Genomic DNA, 17,529 nt, shown 5'->3' on the forward strand with positions numbered 1-17,529 from the left:
TGACGAGGTCTCAGCCCAGCGACGGCCGAGCGCCAGCCCACTGCCGCCCTCAGGGCCGGCTGCTCAGCTCCGACAGCACTTGTATAACCACAGCTGCGGATGGCCTCCCAGACAGATCGCCGCGCCAGGCACACAGCAGCCGCTCCGTTATCTCTGTGTAACCAGCCTCCGCGGGGCGATACACAGCCTCCAATTGAAACGTTGCCTTTACAAATTGAACTCGGAGGGGCCGGAGGACGGCCATTGCCTTAATTATATTCCAAATTTTTCCATTTATCTCTTGCTGGCCGCTGCCGCAGGCCCCGGGTGCGGAGCACTGTATGAGTTGATGGATGGACGCTCCCGTGAGCCGGCCCCCCTCATTGTCTGTGAGATGCTCACTCAGCCGCCCTGGGGACCTGCCCCCCCCTCCAGCTGATGCACACAGCTTCCCCTGAACGCCGGCCACACGGCCGGGCCAACTGGGGGTCTGACTCCTGCCAGGTTCCAACCTGGATGCTGCAGCCCAGGCCTCCGCCTCTGAGCCGCTCACCACATTATGCTAATCCTCACACTGACATATTGCCTGCATAATGGCGGCCTATTTTTAAAGCTATCAAAGCCAGGAATCCCAGCCTGAATTTTCTCATCCTGGATAGCATGCCCTTGGCTTGGGATGTTCCTTGAGGAAGGGAACATTTGTAGGGAAGGAACTGGAGCTGGAATGAAGGCCGGGGAAGGGGGGGAGGAGGGAGGCTGTCTCTACAGGCCCTAGGGGGAGAGAGAGGGAGGGAGAGGGAGGGAGGGAAGGAGACAGAGACAGAGATAGAGACAGAAATATCTACAGACTTTTTCTAGGCACCCTTTATCACATTTTTTTAATTCCTTAGAGTTTTCTTAGAGTTCTTATTATGAATGGATTTTAAGCTTTATCAAACCATCCTTTTGTATGTTTGGTGTGTTGGTCCTGGGGCTTGAACTCAGGGCCTGGACGCTGTCCCTGAGCTTTCTCACTCAAGGTGAGTGCCTCTACCAATTGAGCCACAGCATCACTTCTGGCTTTTGGGTAGTTAATTGGAGATCAGAGTCTCACAGACTTTCCTGTCCTGGCTGGCTTCCAACCGCGATCCTCAGCTCTCAGCCTCCTAAGGAGCTAGAATACCAGAGTGAGCCACCAGCGCCAGCGTCAAATAACCTTTTAATCTATTGAAATGAACAAGTATTTATTTCTCCATTAACCACGAAGGGATACATGACAATGCTGTGTAGGGCGACGCCTAACTTGCCATTTGCTTGCTTTATATGTGTTTCCTTTAGGATGTCTGCGTCCATGCTTCTGAGCAGGTTTGCTCAGATTCTGTTCTCTCCCTTTTCTCAAGCGAGGTTCTCCACGGAGCAGGCGGGGTGGCTTTTTTCTTTAGAAGTATCTGTGTGAGGGAGGGGTCCCTCCTGCCTGAGCTCAGGGGGTCACCTCCTGTCTGAGCTCGGGAGGGGTCACCTCCTGCCTGAGCTCAGGGGTCACCTCCTGTCTGAGCTCGGGAGGGTCCCTCCTGCCTGAGCTCGGGAGGGTCCCTCCTGCCTGAGCTCAGGGGTCACCTCCTGCCTGAGCTCAGGGGTCACCTCCTGTCTGAGCTCGGGAGGGTCCCTCCTGCCTGAGCTCAGGGGTCACCTCCTGTCCAAGCTCGGGAGGGTCCCTCCTGCCTGAGCTCAGGGGGTCACTCCTGTCTGAGCTCGGGAGGGTCCCTCCTGCCTGAGCTCAGGGGTCACCTCCTGTCTGAGCTCGGGAGGGTCACTCCTGTCTGAGCTCGGGAGGGTCCCTCCTGTCTGAGCTTGGGAGGGTCCCTCCTGTCTGAGCTCGGGAGGGTCCCTCCTGTCTGAGCTCGGGAGGGTCACTCCTGCCTGAGCTCAGGGGTCACCTCCTGTCTGAGCTCGGGAGGGTCCCTCCTGCCTGAGCTCAGGGGTCACCTCCTGTCCAAGCTCGGGAGGGTCCCTCCTGCCTGAGCTCAGGGATCACCTCCTGTCCAAGCTCAGGAGGGTCACCTCCTGTCTGAGCTCGGGAGGGTCCCTCCTGTCTGAGCTCGGGAGGGTCACTCCTGCCTGAGCTCGGGAGGGTCACTCCTGCCTGAGCTCAGGGGGTCACCTCCTGTCTGAGCTCGGGAGGGTCACTCCTGTCTGAGCTCGGGAGGGTCCCTCCTGCCTGAGCTCAGGGGTCACCTCCTGTCTGAGCTCGGGAGGGTCCCTCCTGCCTGAGCTCAGGGGTCACCTCCTGTCTGAGCTCGGGAGGGTCCCTCCTGCCTGAGCTCAGGGGTCACCTCCTGTCTGAGCTCGGGAGGGTCCCTCCTGTCTGAGCTCGGGAGGGTCCCTCCTGTCTGAGCTCGGGAGGGTCCCTCCTGTCTGAGCTCGGGAGGGTCACTCCTGCCTGAGCTCAGGGGTCACCTCCTGTCTGAGCTCGGGAGGGTCACTCCTGTCTGAGCTCGGGAGGGTCACTCCTGCCTGAGCTCAGGGGGTCACCTCCTGTCCAAGCTCGGGAGGGTCACTCCTGCCTGAGCTCAGGGGTCACCTCCTGTCTGAGCTCGGGAGGGTCCCTCCTGTCTGAGCTCGGGAGGGTCCCTCCTGTCTGAGCTCGGGAGGGTCACTCCTGCCTGAGCTCGGGAGGGTCACTCCTGCCTGAGCTCAGGGGGTCACCTCCTGTCTGAGCTCGGGAGGGTCCCTCCTGCCTGAGCTCAGGGATCACCTCCTGTCCAAGCTCGGGAGGGTCACTCCTGCCTGAGCTCAGGGATCACCTCCTGTCTGAGCTCGGGAGGGTCCCTCCTGTCTGAGCTCAGGGGTCACCTCCTGTCTGAGCTCGGGAGGGTCACTCCTGCCTGAGCTCAGGGGGTCACCTCCTGTCTGAGCTCGGGAGGGTCACTCCTGTCTGAGCTCAGGGGTCACCTCCTGTCTGAGCTCAGGGGGTCACCTCCTGCCTGAGCTCAGGGGTCACCTCCTGTCTGAGCTCGGGAGGGTCCCTCCTGTCTGAGCTCAGGGGTCACCTCCTGTCTGAGCTCGGGAGGGTCACTCCTGCCTGAGCTCAGGGGGTCACCTCCTGTCTGAGCTCGGGAGGGTCACTCCTGTCTGAGCTCAGGGGTCACCTCCTGTCTGAGCTCAGGGGGTCACCTCCTGCCTGAGCTCAGGGGTCACCTCCTGTCTGAGCTCGGGAGGGTCCCTCCTGTCTGAGCTCGGGAGGGTCCCTCCTGCCTGAGCTCAGGGGGTCCCTCCTGTCCAAGCTCTCTGCTCTCAGAGGTGGCGATGGCTGAGTGGAACAGGGCGTTTCTTGGGACGAGGATTCTCGTGGTGGCAGGTGGTGGATGAGCCACTGCTCCGAGCCTCTGGCGTGTCGCATGACCGCATATCACACATCACAGCTCACGCTCACATTCTGTACAAGCTCTGTGGCAAACGTAGGATTCTGCTTTGTTTCAGGGCCGGTGACCTTAATCATTCCAGTGGTCTGGGGCCTGGGGATGGAGTTGTTCCTTCTTTCTGCCTGTTTGCTCAGAGTAAGTCCTGATCACCTGATTCACACTCCCATCCCTCCCTCCGCCCTGGTCTATGGTCTTGAGTCTCCACAAGCACCTGTGGGCAGCCACGGAGCCCTGGAGAGCCATCCTGATCACCTCTGTCTTTTCACTGGAGAATCTGGCCCCTTTAAAGTTAGTCTCATTTCGGAGCCTCTGCTATCGTGGTTGTGTCCTTGCCTGTGCAGCCCCTCGGACGCCCCTTCCTCCGTCTTGCTTTCGGGCCCAGTGTCTTTCGTTATTCTGCTTTCGTGCTGTGCCCTTAGCTGACTCTTCCGCTGTAGCTTTCTCAGGAATTTCTATCTCCTTCCCGAAACGTTAGCTGCCCCTCTCCTTCCCGAAACGTTAGCTGCCCCTCTCCAGCAGTGCTAGGAACCCACACACTCCTCCAGCGTATAAGCTTATGTGCTCTGGCACGTGTGGATGGTCATTTCGAGTATTTTTCTATTTTTGGCAGGCCTGGGGTTTGCAGGCCAGAGCTCGAGCCTACACAGTTCGATTGCTAGGCCGGCACTCCACCCATGAGTCATGCTGCTAGCCCATCTTTTCGCTAGTTAATTGGGGAGGGAGACTCTTAGGGGATTTTCTGCCCTGGCTGGCTATGAACTGCAGTGCTCTGGATTTCAGCCTCCTCAGTCGCCAGGATTACAAGCATGAGCCAGTGGCATCTGGCTGTTGTTTTTAATTCCTTAAAAATGTATACACGGGCTGTGTCACTTAGAAGTTTCTTTCCTGTGTGTGTATGTGTGGTAGGTAAATAAATATGTATCTGTGTGTGAGTGTGTGTGTGTATAAATGTGTGTTTCACAGAGCTGAGATGGAATCCAGGCCTTAGCATTCTAAGCAAGCACTCTACCACCGAGCCTCACCCCAGCCGTGTCAGTGTGTTCACAGTTTTATTGAGATAGACTTCACAACTCCCCTTCTTAAATACCACTCAGAGCTCTGCAGGTGGTCGGCAGAGCTGCTTAGTCTCCACACCCCCCCCCCTCCCGTCTCCCGCGTCTGTCTGCCTCACTCCCTGCTGCGCTCCCTCCCTCCCCGTCCCGGCCCTTCCGTGGGCATTCCAAATCCACGGTCCCGGGGTCCTCTGCCTGTGGCCTTGCCCGCTCAGCAGGCGTCCAGGTATAGGGGGCCTCAAGGCTCACTCGGCGTAAGTGTGCAGGTGCGGAGGACCTGTGTCCTCCACGGCTGGCTGGGGGACCTGTGTCCTCCACGGCTGGCTGGGGGGACCTGTGCCCCTCCACGGCTGGCTGGGGGACCTGTACCCCTCCACGGCTGGCTGGGGGACCTGTGCCCTCCACGGCTGGCTGGGGGACCTGTGCCCCTCCACGGCTGGCTGGGGGACCTGTGCCCTCCACGGCTGGCGGCAGGGCACAGGCTGCGTTTTGGGGCAGACGCCGTCCTCGGCACGCTGGTGGTGTCTGGACCCTCACACGTCCATGCACCCGCAGAGCAGCTGGATGCCCGGCCTCCAACCATGGTGCACGGGACACAAGAATTCCATCTCCTTACACACTCACTGCAGTGACGTGAAGTCACGCCGGGACTTGATCCCCGTGCCACGGGGCTGAAGGGGCGAGGCCACAGGAGCCTCTCGGGGAATGGAGTGAACACCCCCGGAACGGCCCCGGCACGGCGGGCCCTCCCACGGCCGTCCCCACGCCACCCGAGGACGGCCATGCGCCCTCCTGTGGGAAGCACAGAGCAGCCCCGGGCGGGCGGCTGGGGGCACTTCCCAGCTCCAGAGCGCAGGCTCACGCTCCTGGTCCTTGTAAGTGGCCTGGTTTTTGTGCGGCAGTGCAACCGGGCAGAACCACTGCCACGTGTTACCCTCCCGGGACAGTGGAAGGTGGTGTCTTGACGTGTTCCCGGTCTGCGTCCAACCACGTTCACGGCCACACCCTTCTGCCGCTGCATCTGCCCCTGGGTCAAAATGGCACCAAGATGTCCGACACCCAGGCGTGATTGGTGGCGGTGAGCTCGCGTAGCTTTTCTCCATCAGAAAGTATCTTTATTCCACCCTCAGTCCCTGCCGTGGCCAGCTCGGGCCTCGGGGCCAGTCGGCGTGAGTTTCTTCAGACAGCATAGCGTTGGGCCACGCATTCATCCACTGCCTCAGCCTGGCCTTTAACTGGCCACGTCTTCCCGCTCCCCGTGCATTTTTCTGTGTGACTAGAACTTTTCATCAGAAAGTGGAGATTCATTACTTAAGTGATTCTATTTTACATTTAAAACTGACAGAGGAAAGAAACAGATTAAAGAGTCAGAGCTCATCCTCTGAGTAGGTGGGAGATGCTTTTATTGTTTTCCTTAGATTCTATTTTCTCAGTTTTCAGAGGTGAACATGTGCTACTTTTTTATAAATAGGACAAATCAATACACATTAGAAACAGTGAAGTTATGAGAAATACTCTGTGGGTATAAATAGCTGATATCTGAGAAGGAACGGTAATGAAGGACAACTTGTGAATATTTAACTTGAACACAGGAGTGCAGACTGGAAGAGTTCTTTCTCTAGTTGTTTTCAGGAAGCCACAGGAGGCCCAGATGGAGAAAACCACAGGGACCTCGTGATACTCAGGAGGCTGAGATCTGAAGGACCGTGGTTCACAGCCAGCCTGAGCAGCAACGTCGTAGGACTCTTATCTCCAGTTAACCATCAAAAAGCCGGAAATGGAGCTCTGGCTCAAGGGGTAGAGTGCTACCTTGAGCAGAAAAAGCTCAGGGACAGAGAGAGCCCAGGCCCTGAGTTCAAGCACCAGGACCAGTACACACATAAAAATAAATTTTAAAAAAGTGTGATTAGGATGATGAAAGACAATTGTGGCCAAGACTCGAGCACCGGCCAGGTGGCCTACCAGAGAGGACCCAGGCTCCCCAGGGAGGGTGAAGGCGGCCCACTGGGGTGCCCCGAAACCGCCGGCACTGCCACGAAACACCTCATCCCTAGAGAGCATCCCAGAGCACACTGCACACGTTCTTATCAAACACCCAAGGAGGGGCCGGGAGTGGCGGCTCACGCCTGTGATCCTGGCGCAAGCATTTATTTGAGTGCCCTGGTCCTGAGTTCAAGCCTCAAAAATAAAGATCAAAAAGGCAAGCACATGAAAAGAGCAGTGATAAAGCTCCCCCTGTGTGCACAGCCCAGGAGATGATGGTGTGCAGAGCGAGGGAGCCTCACAGCCCAGGAGATGGTGTGCAGAGCGGGTCCTGCGGAGCCTCACAGCCCAGGAGATGGTGTGCAGAGCGGGTCCTGCGGAGCCTCACAGCCCAGGAGATGGTGTGCAGAGCGAGGGAGCCTCACAGCCCAGGAGATGGTGTGCAGAGCGGGTCCTGCAGAGCCTCGGCCAGGCCGGGGGCAGAAACAGCACCAAAACTCAGCTTCTCTTCTTCGTGCCGGTGCTGGGGCTTGAACTCTGGGCCGCCCACTCTCCCTTGGTTTTTTCACTCAAGGCCACGCTCTACCACTTGAGCCACAGCTCCACTTCCAACTTTTTGCTGGTTAACTGAAGAGTCTCACACTCTCCTGACCCAGCTGGATTCAAACAGCGATGCTCAGATCTCAGCCTCCTGAGTAGCTAGGATTACAGACGCCCACCTCGCTTTGCTCTAAGCACAAGCAACAAATCATGGCAAAAAGAAAGCGTTAAGGAAAAAAAAATTTTAAATCCCTTTGTAATAACATTCCAAGAAACGTACAATCCTCAAAACGCATCTGTAAACAATATGTGAAATTGTTAACTAAAAGCTACGAGACTTTGCTGAGACAAATTATGGTCCTGAATAAAAAGGAGAAATGAGCCACACTCATTCAGTGGCAGACCAGCGTTATTTAAATGTCAGTTCCAAATGGATTGCTGGCTGGATTCTAGATCTTCCAGTATCACACCCAGCAGGCTTTCTGTAGAAATTGATGAGCTCACTCTAGAATACAGACAGAATTACAAAGCATCTGAAAATAGCCCTGTGCCCTGGAACCTTCTCTGAGAAATGTTCTATTGAGCTTTTTTAGGATGTGGCTGCCGTACCTGAGGAACAAAATCTTTTGTTCCACTGCAGCTGCACGCACCAGGGGCTTGCTGTGGTACGAAGGTGAGGACCTAGAATACGGAAGGCAAACGCAACAGGGAAGACGCGCACTGCAGAATTCCTACGCCGAGTTCAGAGTTCCAATGAGGAAGCGTGGACACCCCCCCCCCCCCGCCTCCCCCAGAACCACGGCAGCACAGTCTGAAGGGAGGAACGAAGGTTCCAGGCGGCCAGTCCGCTTGATTTCAGACAGTCACACCAAAGCAATCCCCGGGGAAATGGGAACTCCCGGGAAATCCCAGGAGGGGCCAGGAATGGTTCCAATGAACTCTTGGAGAAGTCTAGACGGAAATACCGGCAAACTCTACCCCTGCCGTCAACATACAGGGTCCAGTGGAGAAAAGTCAAACTTCAAGGTTTTGGGGGTTTTTGTTGTTGTTTTTAAAGAAATCAGAATGTCTTTGTGTCCTGAAGACTGATAAAACGTTCCCGGGCTGGCTGGGAGCTGGTGGCTCACACCTGCAATCCTAGATACTCAGAAGGATGGGATTTGAGGACCACAGTTCAAAGCCAGGCCACGCAGGAAACGTCCATGGGACCCTGACCTCTAATTAACCATGCAAAAGTCAGACATGGAAATGTGGCTCAAGTGGTAGAGCACCAACCTTAAGTAAAAAAGCCAAGCAAGAATTTGAGGACCTGAGTTCAGGCTCCAGTCACACACACACACACACACACACACAAACACACACACGCAACTGTGTTTGCTGTATCCCCAGACTAAGACACAATTTCACTGAGTACAGAACAGTACTGATCTGAAAGCTAAACACAGATGTGGGCAACTTTTCTCTTGGGCCACAGTGGAGGCTGAGGCCCCCTGTCCGCGCCCCCTCCCCAGGCTGGGGTCTGGCCCCTCTGTCCCCCCCCCTCCCCAGGCTGGGGTCTGGCCCCTCTGTCCGCCTCTGCCCCCTCCCCAGGCTGGGGTCTGGCCCCTCTGTCCGCCTCTGCCCCCTCCCCAGGCTGGGGTCTAGCCCCTCTGTCCCCCCTCCTCCCCAGGCTGGGGTCTGGCCCCTCTGTCCGCCTCTGCCCCCTCCCCAGGCTGGGGTCTGGCCCCTCTGCCCCCCCCCCTCCCCAGGCTGGGGTCTGGCCCCTCTGCCCCCCCCTCCCCAGGCTGGGGTCTGGCCCCTCTGTCCCCCCCCCCCTCCCCAGGCTGGGGTCTGGCCCCTCTGTCCGCCTCTGCCCTCCCCCCAGGCTGGGGTCTGGCCCCTCTGTCCCCCCCCCCTCCCCAGGCTGGGGTCTGGCCCCTCTGTCCGCCTCTGCCCTCCCCCCAGGCTGGGGTCTGGCCCCTCTGTCCCCCCCCCCTCCCCAGGCTGGGGTCTGGCCCCTCTGCCCCCCCCCCTCCCCAGGCTGGGGTCTGGCCCCTCTGTCCCCCCTCCCCAGGCTGGGGTCTGGCCCCTCTGCCCCCCCCCCTCCCCAGGCTGGGGTCTGGCCCCTCTGTCCCCCCCCCCTCCCCAGGCTGGGGTCTGGCCCCTCTGTCCGCCTCTGCCCCCTCCCCAGGCTGGGGTCTGGCCCCTCTGTCCTCCCCCCAGGCTGGGGTCTGGCCCCTCTGTCCCCCCCCCAGGCTGGGGTCTGGCCCCTCTGTCCCCCCCCCCCCAGGCTGGGGTCTGGCCCCTCTGCCCCCCCCCAGGCTGGGGTCTGGCCTCTCCGTAGGGAGCCCTCAGGCTCAGCCCCCTCCCCCACAAGGCCTGCCCTCGGGGCCCCAGCCGGATGCAGCACGTGTGACCTCCCCGACCATGACATTCCTTCCAAGCCCAGGCCGCCCGCCAGCCCGGGTAGCCAGGGCCTGGGCCGCCTCTGCGGCTCCAGCCACCACGTGGCACAGCTTGGGGAACCGCTGGGTTCCTCAGAATTTCATCAACAGGAGCCACCCAAGCCAGGTGGGCGCAGTCTTCCGCTTGGTCCGCGGCCATCCTGATTTCATTCGTTGTTCACTCGTTCATCTATCCACCCGTGCTGAGCCCATGGTTCCAGGGTCTCCGTACGTGGCTGACAGTCCTTAACCCCCTGGTGTTTGAAACAAAGTCCTGACCGCTCAGTGCTTCGTTCACATGCACTGGGGAGATGGGGGGTCCCCGGCACCCCTCCACACCTTCCAGGCGTGTGCACCCAGGGCGGCAGCCTCCCTCTGCAGTCCCAGCGCGCCGAGTGCGAGAGGCCTCCAACCAGGGCCGCTGCTGCCCACTGCCCCTGCCCTCCAGGCCTGTCACCTGACACCCCTCCCTCCCTCCAGGCCTGTCACCTGACACCCCTCCCTCCAGGCCTGTCACCTGACACCTCTCCCCCCTCTCCAGGCCTGTCACTGGACGCCCCTCCCCCCCCCAGGCCTGTCACTGGACGCCCCTCCTCCCTCCCTCCAGGCCTGTCACTGGACGCCCCTCCCTCCAGGCCTGTCACTGGACGCCCCTCCCCCTCCCTCCAGGCCTGTCACTGGACGCCCTGGCTGCCCTGCCTTGCCTCCTCCCTGCTGCCTGACACTCAGGCAGATTCTCCTGCACTCACCCCAGTCGGGCGAAGCACTGTGGTCCCCAATCTCGGAGAGGTGGGGGCTTGCTTTCGTACGATCTGGGGATGGGGAAGGGTCAACAGCGCCCCCCGCCCCGCCGACAGAGGCCCCGGTCAGTGGCGCGTGCTGTGGGGTGGCAGCAGCAGGACTTTCTTGGCTCCTCCACAGCTCCAGCCCAAAGCAGGCCAGGCCCCGGTCCCACACTGACACAGCAGGGACTGCAGCTCACTGGGACTCACTTGGCAGGAATTACAAAAGGCAGGTGGGGAAAACCAGGGCCAGGCTTCTGCTGCCTGGAGGAAGGGGCCCCCAGCCTCGGACAGGAGCGCCCTCACCAGGGCAGCCAGCCTCGGACAGGAGCGCCCTCACCAGGGCAGCCAGGCCTTCCTAAGCTCCCGGCTGCTGCCATCACAGGTGAGAAGAGCTAGGGGGGAAGGAAGGGCGAGATGGCACCAGATCTGCACACGGCTCGGGAACCAGGAGGCGCTGGGCAGGACGGACAGACGGACGGACGGGCCGGCTCCGAGTGGATTTCCTCAGGAATGAAACCGTGCGTCTGCCCGTGTGCGCGTCTGCTCGCAGTGCAGTTGTTTCGGTCTAGAAGGCATTCCAAGCCTCGTGTGCATCTCACACCAAATTAGTCCCAGAAAAGACGTGTTTATGAACAGGGAAGAGGAGGGTTTAGGGCAGTGGAAGAGGCCGCCGAGGGCCACGTGGAAAGGCCCGGGCCCCAGCGCCTCAGGCTTGCACCCCGGGCGGGCTGAGGTCTTCGGGGACAGGACAGTGGCTGCCTCCCACCAGCTTTCATGAGGCCTGAGTAGCAGAGGCTGCAAAGGTTTCTGTTCCCAGAACAACTGAGTTCAGCAGCATCCCCCAGGAAGCTGTACCCAGGGAAGCGGGCACGAACGCGAACACTGCCGCCGCCTCTCCAGGCTGCCACGGGGAGCTGAGCTCGCACTGAAGCGCTGTAGTATGCTCAAGAGGCGGAGGTAGGAGGGTCAGAGTTCAAAGCCATTATCAGCAGGAAAGCAAGTCCACGAGACTCTTACCTCCATTAACCACCCAAAGCCTGAAGAGCTGTGGCCCAAGTGGCAGAGCTCTAGCCGGGAGCTAAAAAGCTAAGCGTTGATCATACAGAATAGTATTTATCAAAATGAACTCCAGAAAACGGAAATGAGGCTTTTTTTTTCCTTTTCGTCCTGTTTGTTCATTTTTGTCTTTGGGAGGGAAAGGAAGGCATAGAAACAGAGGGACCGAAACGCAGCCGTGGTGCTCACTGAGCACTGCGTTGAACCTGTGGGCGGGGATGGGAGGAAAACCTAGGAGAAAGCAAAGGGTGTCCAGAATGAAATCTGAGGTGTGTAACTATAACCCGTGTGCGTGGGCATGTGTGTGTGTCACCTTTGTAAAACAACGAAAAAAAAATTTTTTTTTTTTTTTGGGTCCGGTCGTGGGGCCTGAACTCTGGGCCTGGGCGCTGTCCCTCAGCTCTTCAGCTCAAGGCTAGCGCTCTACCTCTTGAGCCACAGCACCACTTCCGGCTTTTTTCTTTTTGCTTATGTGGTGCTGAGGAATCGAACCCAGGGCCTCAGGCATGCAAGGCAAGCGCTCTACCACTGAGCCACCTTCCCAGCCCCAACAATGAAAAATTTTAAAAAGTTAAGCAAACCAAGAAAAGTCAAGTATTAGGTTGCCGCGCATGCCTCCCAGCATTCTGTTTTGCAGTGCTGGGAACTGAGCTCAGGCTCCGTGCTTGCTGGGCAGGTGCTCTGCCACTTGATCCATGCCCCCGCCCCCTTCGCTCTATTTTTCAGACTGACGCACTTCTGTGCCAGTGCTGGTCTGGATCTAGCTCCCTGTGTGGCTGGAGGGCTCTCAAACCTTTGCCTGGGATGGCCTTGAACTATGGTCCTCCCAAGCTCTGTCTCCTGACTAACTGGGATTACAGCTGTGAGCCACCATGCCCAGCCACATTTTAGTTTATTTTTTAATACCATAAACACGGCTAAAAGCCTACATAAACAAAACCAGGTTGGGGTGCTCAGTTCTCTGTAATGGTGCTCAGGGATCCTGGGACCAATGCGTGAGAACCCCCTGGTCATACATGGACCCAGGACCTAGCGCATTCATGTGTGCAAATAAGCAACAAATGTTCACCAGGCACTTACTGTATGTCAGCTTGGTTACAGGTGTAAAGATACACGTGTTTCTCCTCACTACCCAGGAAGCAAAGAGGGAAGCAGAGTGCCACAGCCCGACAGTTCTGAGACCCCATCTTAATGGGTAAGAAGCTGGCTGTGGCGGCAGACACCTGCCGTCTCAGCGTAAAACAGGAGGACTCAAGTCCAGGCATCTGCCGTGGGAAAAAGCCAGGCCCTACCTCAAATAACAGTTTTTAAAAAGGGGCCTGCTGGTGTAGCTCAGCTCTAGAGCATCTAAGCAACAAATGTGAGGCCCTGGTTCAAATCCTAGTACCAGAACTAAAAGACAAAATAAACCTGCAGGCTTCCCATGGCCGCCTGGTGGACACAGGGTGACGGACGGAGGTCAGGAGTCGGCACGCTAAAAGCACACGCTGAAACTCGGCCATGCTGCCACGGGTGGACGACCGCAAGGTCAGTATGTTTAATGAGCTCAGGTCAAACCTGCCAGGGCCCGGCCAGCAGGGCAAGGGACCGTCCACAGGAGAGGAAACACAAACAGAAGCTCAATGCCCGCCTTCACCACCAAATTAGCTAACACTCAGCCCAGAGACACAAATACCCAGAGGGGGGCACAGAAGTTTCCGGAAGCCATTTAGTCAGCAGGCCGTGACGACCTTGCAGGTCTTGGTGTCCCGCCGCTGGATGGTCCACCCAGGAGCAACGCGGCGGGACTGGCCGGTGCTGCGTCACGCTGCCCCCACCTGGAGCCCAGGGGCACAGCCCAGCCTGGGAATGTCCACCATGCAGCATGGAGCCAGGAGGGAAATCAAGGCAGGGAGCAGCGCAGACTGGCACCAAATCATTACATTTGCCTTTGTCTTTAAAGCACGCTGGCGGCGGGTGGGAAACCCGGCAGCTTTGTGACCCCGCGTGGGGAGTCCTCATGTCCAAGGGCGGATCGGGGTGGATCGGAGAGCAACGGCTGCCGGACCCCAGCACTGTGGGCAGCGGCCCAGTGCCCACCGCCAGGGCCAGCTTCCGAACCCCGAGCCCCGTCTGCGCCTCCTCGAAGGCCCTGAGCGAACACTCGCTAAGCAGAGGGACCCGAGTCACCCGGGGCTGCGGACGGGGCCTCAGCCCCAAAGCTGTCCCAAGAGGCCTGTGTCCTGTGTGCCCAGGGGAGCTGCTGAGGGGCCTCGCCACGCCAGCGTGCCCGCCTCCCATCACTATGCTCCAGCCGCAGGGACGGGCGTGCGGCCCGGGCCAGCCTGCAAACTTCCTCGCTCCCACTCGAGGCCTGCGGACACGGCTTGTTCCCTGCAAGTCCCCACAATGCTTCCGGACGTGACACTGCAGCAGCCACGCAGGCTGACTGACCTGATGGCCGCGCAGCGAGCCACCGGCTCTCCACACCGAAGGAGTGAAAACCCCCGCAGGCGCGGAGCCCCTCCCGCCTTGCCCCGTTCCCTGCAGGTCCCCCGTCCCTGCTGGTGCCCGGGCTCTGGGGGTCCCCCAGGGTGGCACAGGCCCCGGGGCAGCTTCGTGTGGAGACCGCTCCCGTACCAGCCATGACGGGACCCCTGGCCCCTCCAACAAGGCTTCTTCGGAGTCCGAGGTAGGGCGAGCCGGGGGCCCTCTCCCCTCTCCTCTGCTCCCCTCTGTCCTATCCTCCCACCCCCACTCCCCTTCCAGGCTTCAGACCAGCACAGCAGCGCCAGCACAAGGCATCAGCACTAAGCACCAAGAAACAAAATACAATCGCATCCCCAAACCCAGCCAGCGGCTCAGACAGGCAGACAGCCTGGACACAAAGGGGGAGCCTCGCAGGTTGGGTCAGGGCAGCAGCGGCTCTGACCCAGAGCCCGAAGCCAATGGGGGCAGCCTGGGGCCGTGCAGGGGCCCGAGCCCTCCCCTGGCCCAGCGGCCCCGCTAAAACCCTCCTGGTCTGGGAGTGGCTGGTCCTGGCAGCTTCAGGACCTTCCAAGCAGCTGCGGCAGGCCAGGCCGGGCGCACTCCCCCGCGGCGCCTCCTCAGGACGCCCCCGAGGGCTGACCCCACCCCACCCAGCCAGTACCAAGGCTGATCCCGGCGCCCGAGGCCCCATCTAGACCTTGTGCGGCAGGGCAGCTGGGCTAACCCAATGTATCCGCGCCGGTGCCGTGGCCTGCGAAACCCGAGCTCCACCGACACCCTTGCCCTTCACGGCCACGTGGCCGCCCCGGTGGAGCGCGAGGGTCCCGGGAGCCCAGCTCGGAGTTCCCAAGTCATGGCCGTCTGTGGGTGGGCACAGACGTGGCGGTCCACTGTGCTCAAGCCAGGACCACACGGACAGGAACAGGAGAGATGCCCCAGCCCGCCCACCCACTGTCAGCTGGCCAGGTACACACTACCCATTTGGCACTGAGGTATGGCGGGGAGCACAGTCCACAGAGCCTAAGTCCCAGGACTGAGGTCTCAATCGTCCACCGTGAAGAAAGCATGGCGGTCCGCCCAAGGCCCAGCTCTGGACCCCTGCCCGGGGCCTGCGCCAGCTCTGCATCGCTGCACCCGGCGGGCCCTGGCGCTCTGCCATCCCAGCTCCTCTGGGCCAGCTCGAATGGTAATCCTGTCTTCCTGGACAAAGTCTGGACATGGTGGCCAGGCGGGGGAAGGCAGGCTCCACACAAGGCATCCTTGGAGACCCGGAGATGGTGAGTGGTTCAAGGGCCGAGGCCAAGGCCACGGGGATGGACGGGGAAGGTCTGGAGCCAGAGCAGGTCCATCACGGCCACCTGGACGCGGGTGGCCTGGGCACTCTCCACTGGAGATCCTGGGCAGCGCCTGTGGTCAGGAGAGCCCCTCCCCAGCCGCCATCCCACACAGGCCCGGGTGTCACAAAGACATCGCTGGGCAGCCTGACAGAGCTGCCCACGGCGTGGACAAGTTCCAGGTTCTTCCAACTCGTGGCATTGTGGGAACACGAGGGGTCAGAAGCAGGCCTGGACCGAGGGGTAACCTCTGGGGATCTCCCTTTGCTGCAAGACTGGGGGACAGAGAGAAGCCGCCCCCCCCCCCCCACCTTCCCCAGATGCGACATCCCTCCGGAACAGGCTCACTTGGCCACCAAGAACAAGAGCGAGGCCCGGCCGGGGTGTGCAGGCTGGACGTGGACCGGCCTGGCTTCTTTCTGTGTCCCAGAGGGCGTGGACGAGACAGGGCAATGATGCAGGGCACAGGAAGAGCATGGAGAAGAGCCGCAAGTGGCCAGGCTGGAAAGGCTGGGGCCGCGGGGTCCCAGGGCATGCTAAGAGCGTGCGGGGATGCCCAACGGGCAGAGCTGGGACGTGTGGTGTGGCCGGGTGTCCAGGACGGGGGATGCATGCGCCTTGCTGGGGGAAGGAGCCAGCAAGGAACAGGAAGCACACGGCGGCGGGTGGCAGAGGGAAGCCCAGGACGGTGGCGGGAAGCCTCCTACCAACAGCTGAGGCACACCCATGTCTTCAACCGGGGGATGCCGGGGGGTGGATTGTCCTTCCTGGGGGATGCCGTGGGGTGGTCTGTCCTTCCTGGGGGATGCCGTGGGGTGGATTGGTCTTCCTGGGGGATGCCGTGGGGTGGATTGGTCCTTCCCGGGGGATGCCATGGGGTGGATTGGTCCTTCCCGGGGGATGCCGCGGGGTGGACTGTCCGGTCTGTCCTTCCCGGGGGATGCCGTGGGGTGGATTGTCCGGTCCGTCCTTCCCAGGGGATGCCGTGGGGTGGATTGTCTGGTCCGTCCTTCCCGGGGGATGCCGTGGGGTGGATTGTCCGGTCCGTCCTTCCCGGGGGATGCCGCGGGGTGGATTGTCCGGTCCGTCCTTCCCAGGGGATGCCGCGGGGTGGACTGTCCGGTCCTTCCCCGCGGCCGTCGGGGCTGTGGTGCCGGTGCTGGACCCCTAAGGGTTCGGCGCTCGGGCGGGCAGGGCCGGGGCCGGCCTGGCGCGGTCGCGGGCCGGGTGGACCGGGCAGGGCCCCGCGCCCGCAGCCTCGGGCGGGCGGCTGGGCCCCGGGCGCGGGCGCGCGGCCTGGCCCGCGGCGTGGGCCCGGCTGGCGGCCGCCGTCTTCCGGATCTGGGCGCGCCGCGCGTGCCGGCGCGGGCTCTTGTAGGTGCGGCGCAGCTCGGCCAGGAAGGCCTGGTAGTCGGTGCGCAGCGGGCTGCCGGGCTGCATGTGCGGGATGGCCCAGCGCTCCGCCTCGCCGGTGAGCCGCGACACCAGGAAGGCCACCCGCTCGGCCTCGCCCGGGAAGCGCGCGGCCTGGAAGATCATGAAGCGGTCCATCTGCATGAGGAAGCCGGCCAGCCGGCCGGGGTCGCCGGAGAAGGGCTCGGGCAGGGAGGTGGGCGGCGTGGTGGCGGGGCGCGCGCCCGGCGCGGCGGGCGCGGGCGCGGGGGCGCGCAGGGCGCCGGGCACGCGCGCGCGCGCGCGCAGCAGGCTCAGCTCGGCCGTCACGCTCTCCAGCATGTGCGTCAGGCTGGCCTTCTCGGCGCGCAGCGTGGACGCCTCGCGCCGCAGCGCCGAGTTGGTGAGGCGCAGCGAGGTCAGCGTGTCCAGCGCGGCGCCCGCGGGCGCGGCCGGGCCGCCCGCCGGGCGCGCGCCCTCCGCCTGCGCCGGCCGCGGCTGCACCATGGCGGCCCCGCGACGGCGCCCCGCGCTCACGGCCGCTCGTCCCCGGTGCGGCGCCGGCGGCGGGGCTCGGAGACCGCGCGGGCCGCGCCGGTTACCATGGAGACCGCCCCGGCCCCGGAGCTCCGCGTCGCTTCAGGCCCGGGCCCCGGAAGTGGCGGTGCGCACCCGCCTCCCGGGCCGCGGCCGCTTGACCTTCTCAGCAGCCAATCCGCGATGAGCAGCCAATCAACGGGCAGCTAACCGGCGATGAGCAGCCAGCCCGCGATGAGCAGCCAATCAACGGGCAGCTAACCGGCGATGAGCAGCCAGCCCGCGATGAGCAGCCAATCAACAGGCAGCCAACCAGTGGTGGGCGGCCAATCAACGATGAGGACCCCATCCACGGGCAGCCAACCGGTGATGGGCCCCCGTCCCCGGAGCGGCGAGGCCGTCGCCGCCTCCGGCCGGGAGCGCCCGGCTCCGTCCCGGCGGGGCGGACGCTTCCTGTGGGCGGTGCTTGACTGGGTTTGTGGCGCTGGCCTGTCTTCTTGTGTCTGGGAGGTAACAGACCCAGTTTCCAAAGAAAGCCCTCCTCCCGGGAGAGCGCGAGCTGCCGCGGCTCCTCCGGC

The 17,529-nt window shown here is 61.5% G+C and overlaps 1 protein-coding gene across 1 annotated transcript; it reads right to left on the bottom strand.

Annotated features, from left to right (window-relative positions):
* Positions 1-16,189: 16,189 nt before the first annotated feature.
* Positions 16,190-16,921, bottom strand: Rtl6 (retrotransposon Gag like 6). The gene has a single exon (XM_042673445.1). The coding sequence runs from the start codon at positions 16,919-16,921 to the stop codon at positions 16,190-16,192; it is 732 nt and encodes a 243-aa protein (XP_042529379.1).
* Between the last annotated feature and the right edge of the window lie 608 nt (positions 16,922-17,529).

This window comes from Dipodomys spectabilis, unplaced genomic scaffold (genome assembly GCF_019054845.1).
Source record: "Dipodomys spectabilis isolate Male_0828 unplaced genomic scaffold, ASM1905484v1 ptg000840l, whole genome shotgun sequence".
Lineage (NCBI taxonomy): Eukaryota > Metazoa > Chordata > Mammalia > Rodentia > Heteromyidae > Dipodomys > Dipodomys spectabilis.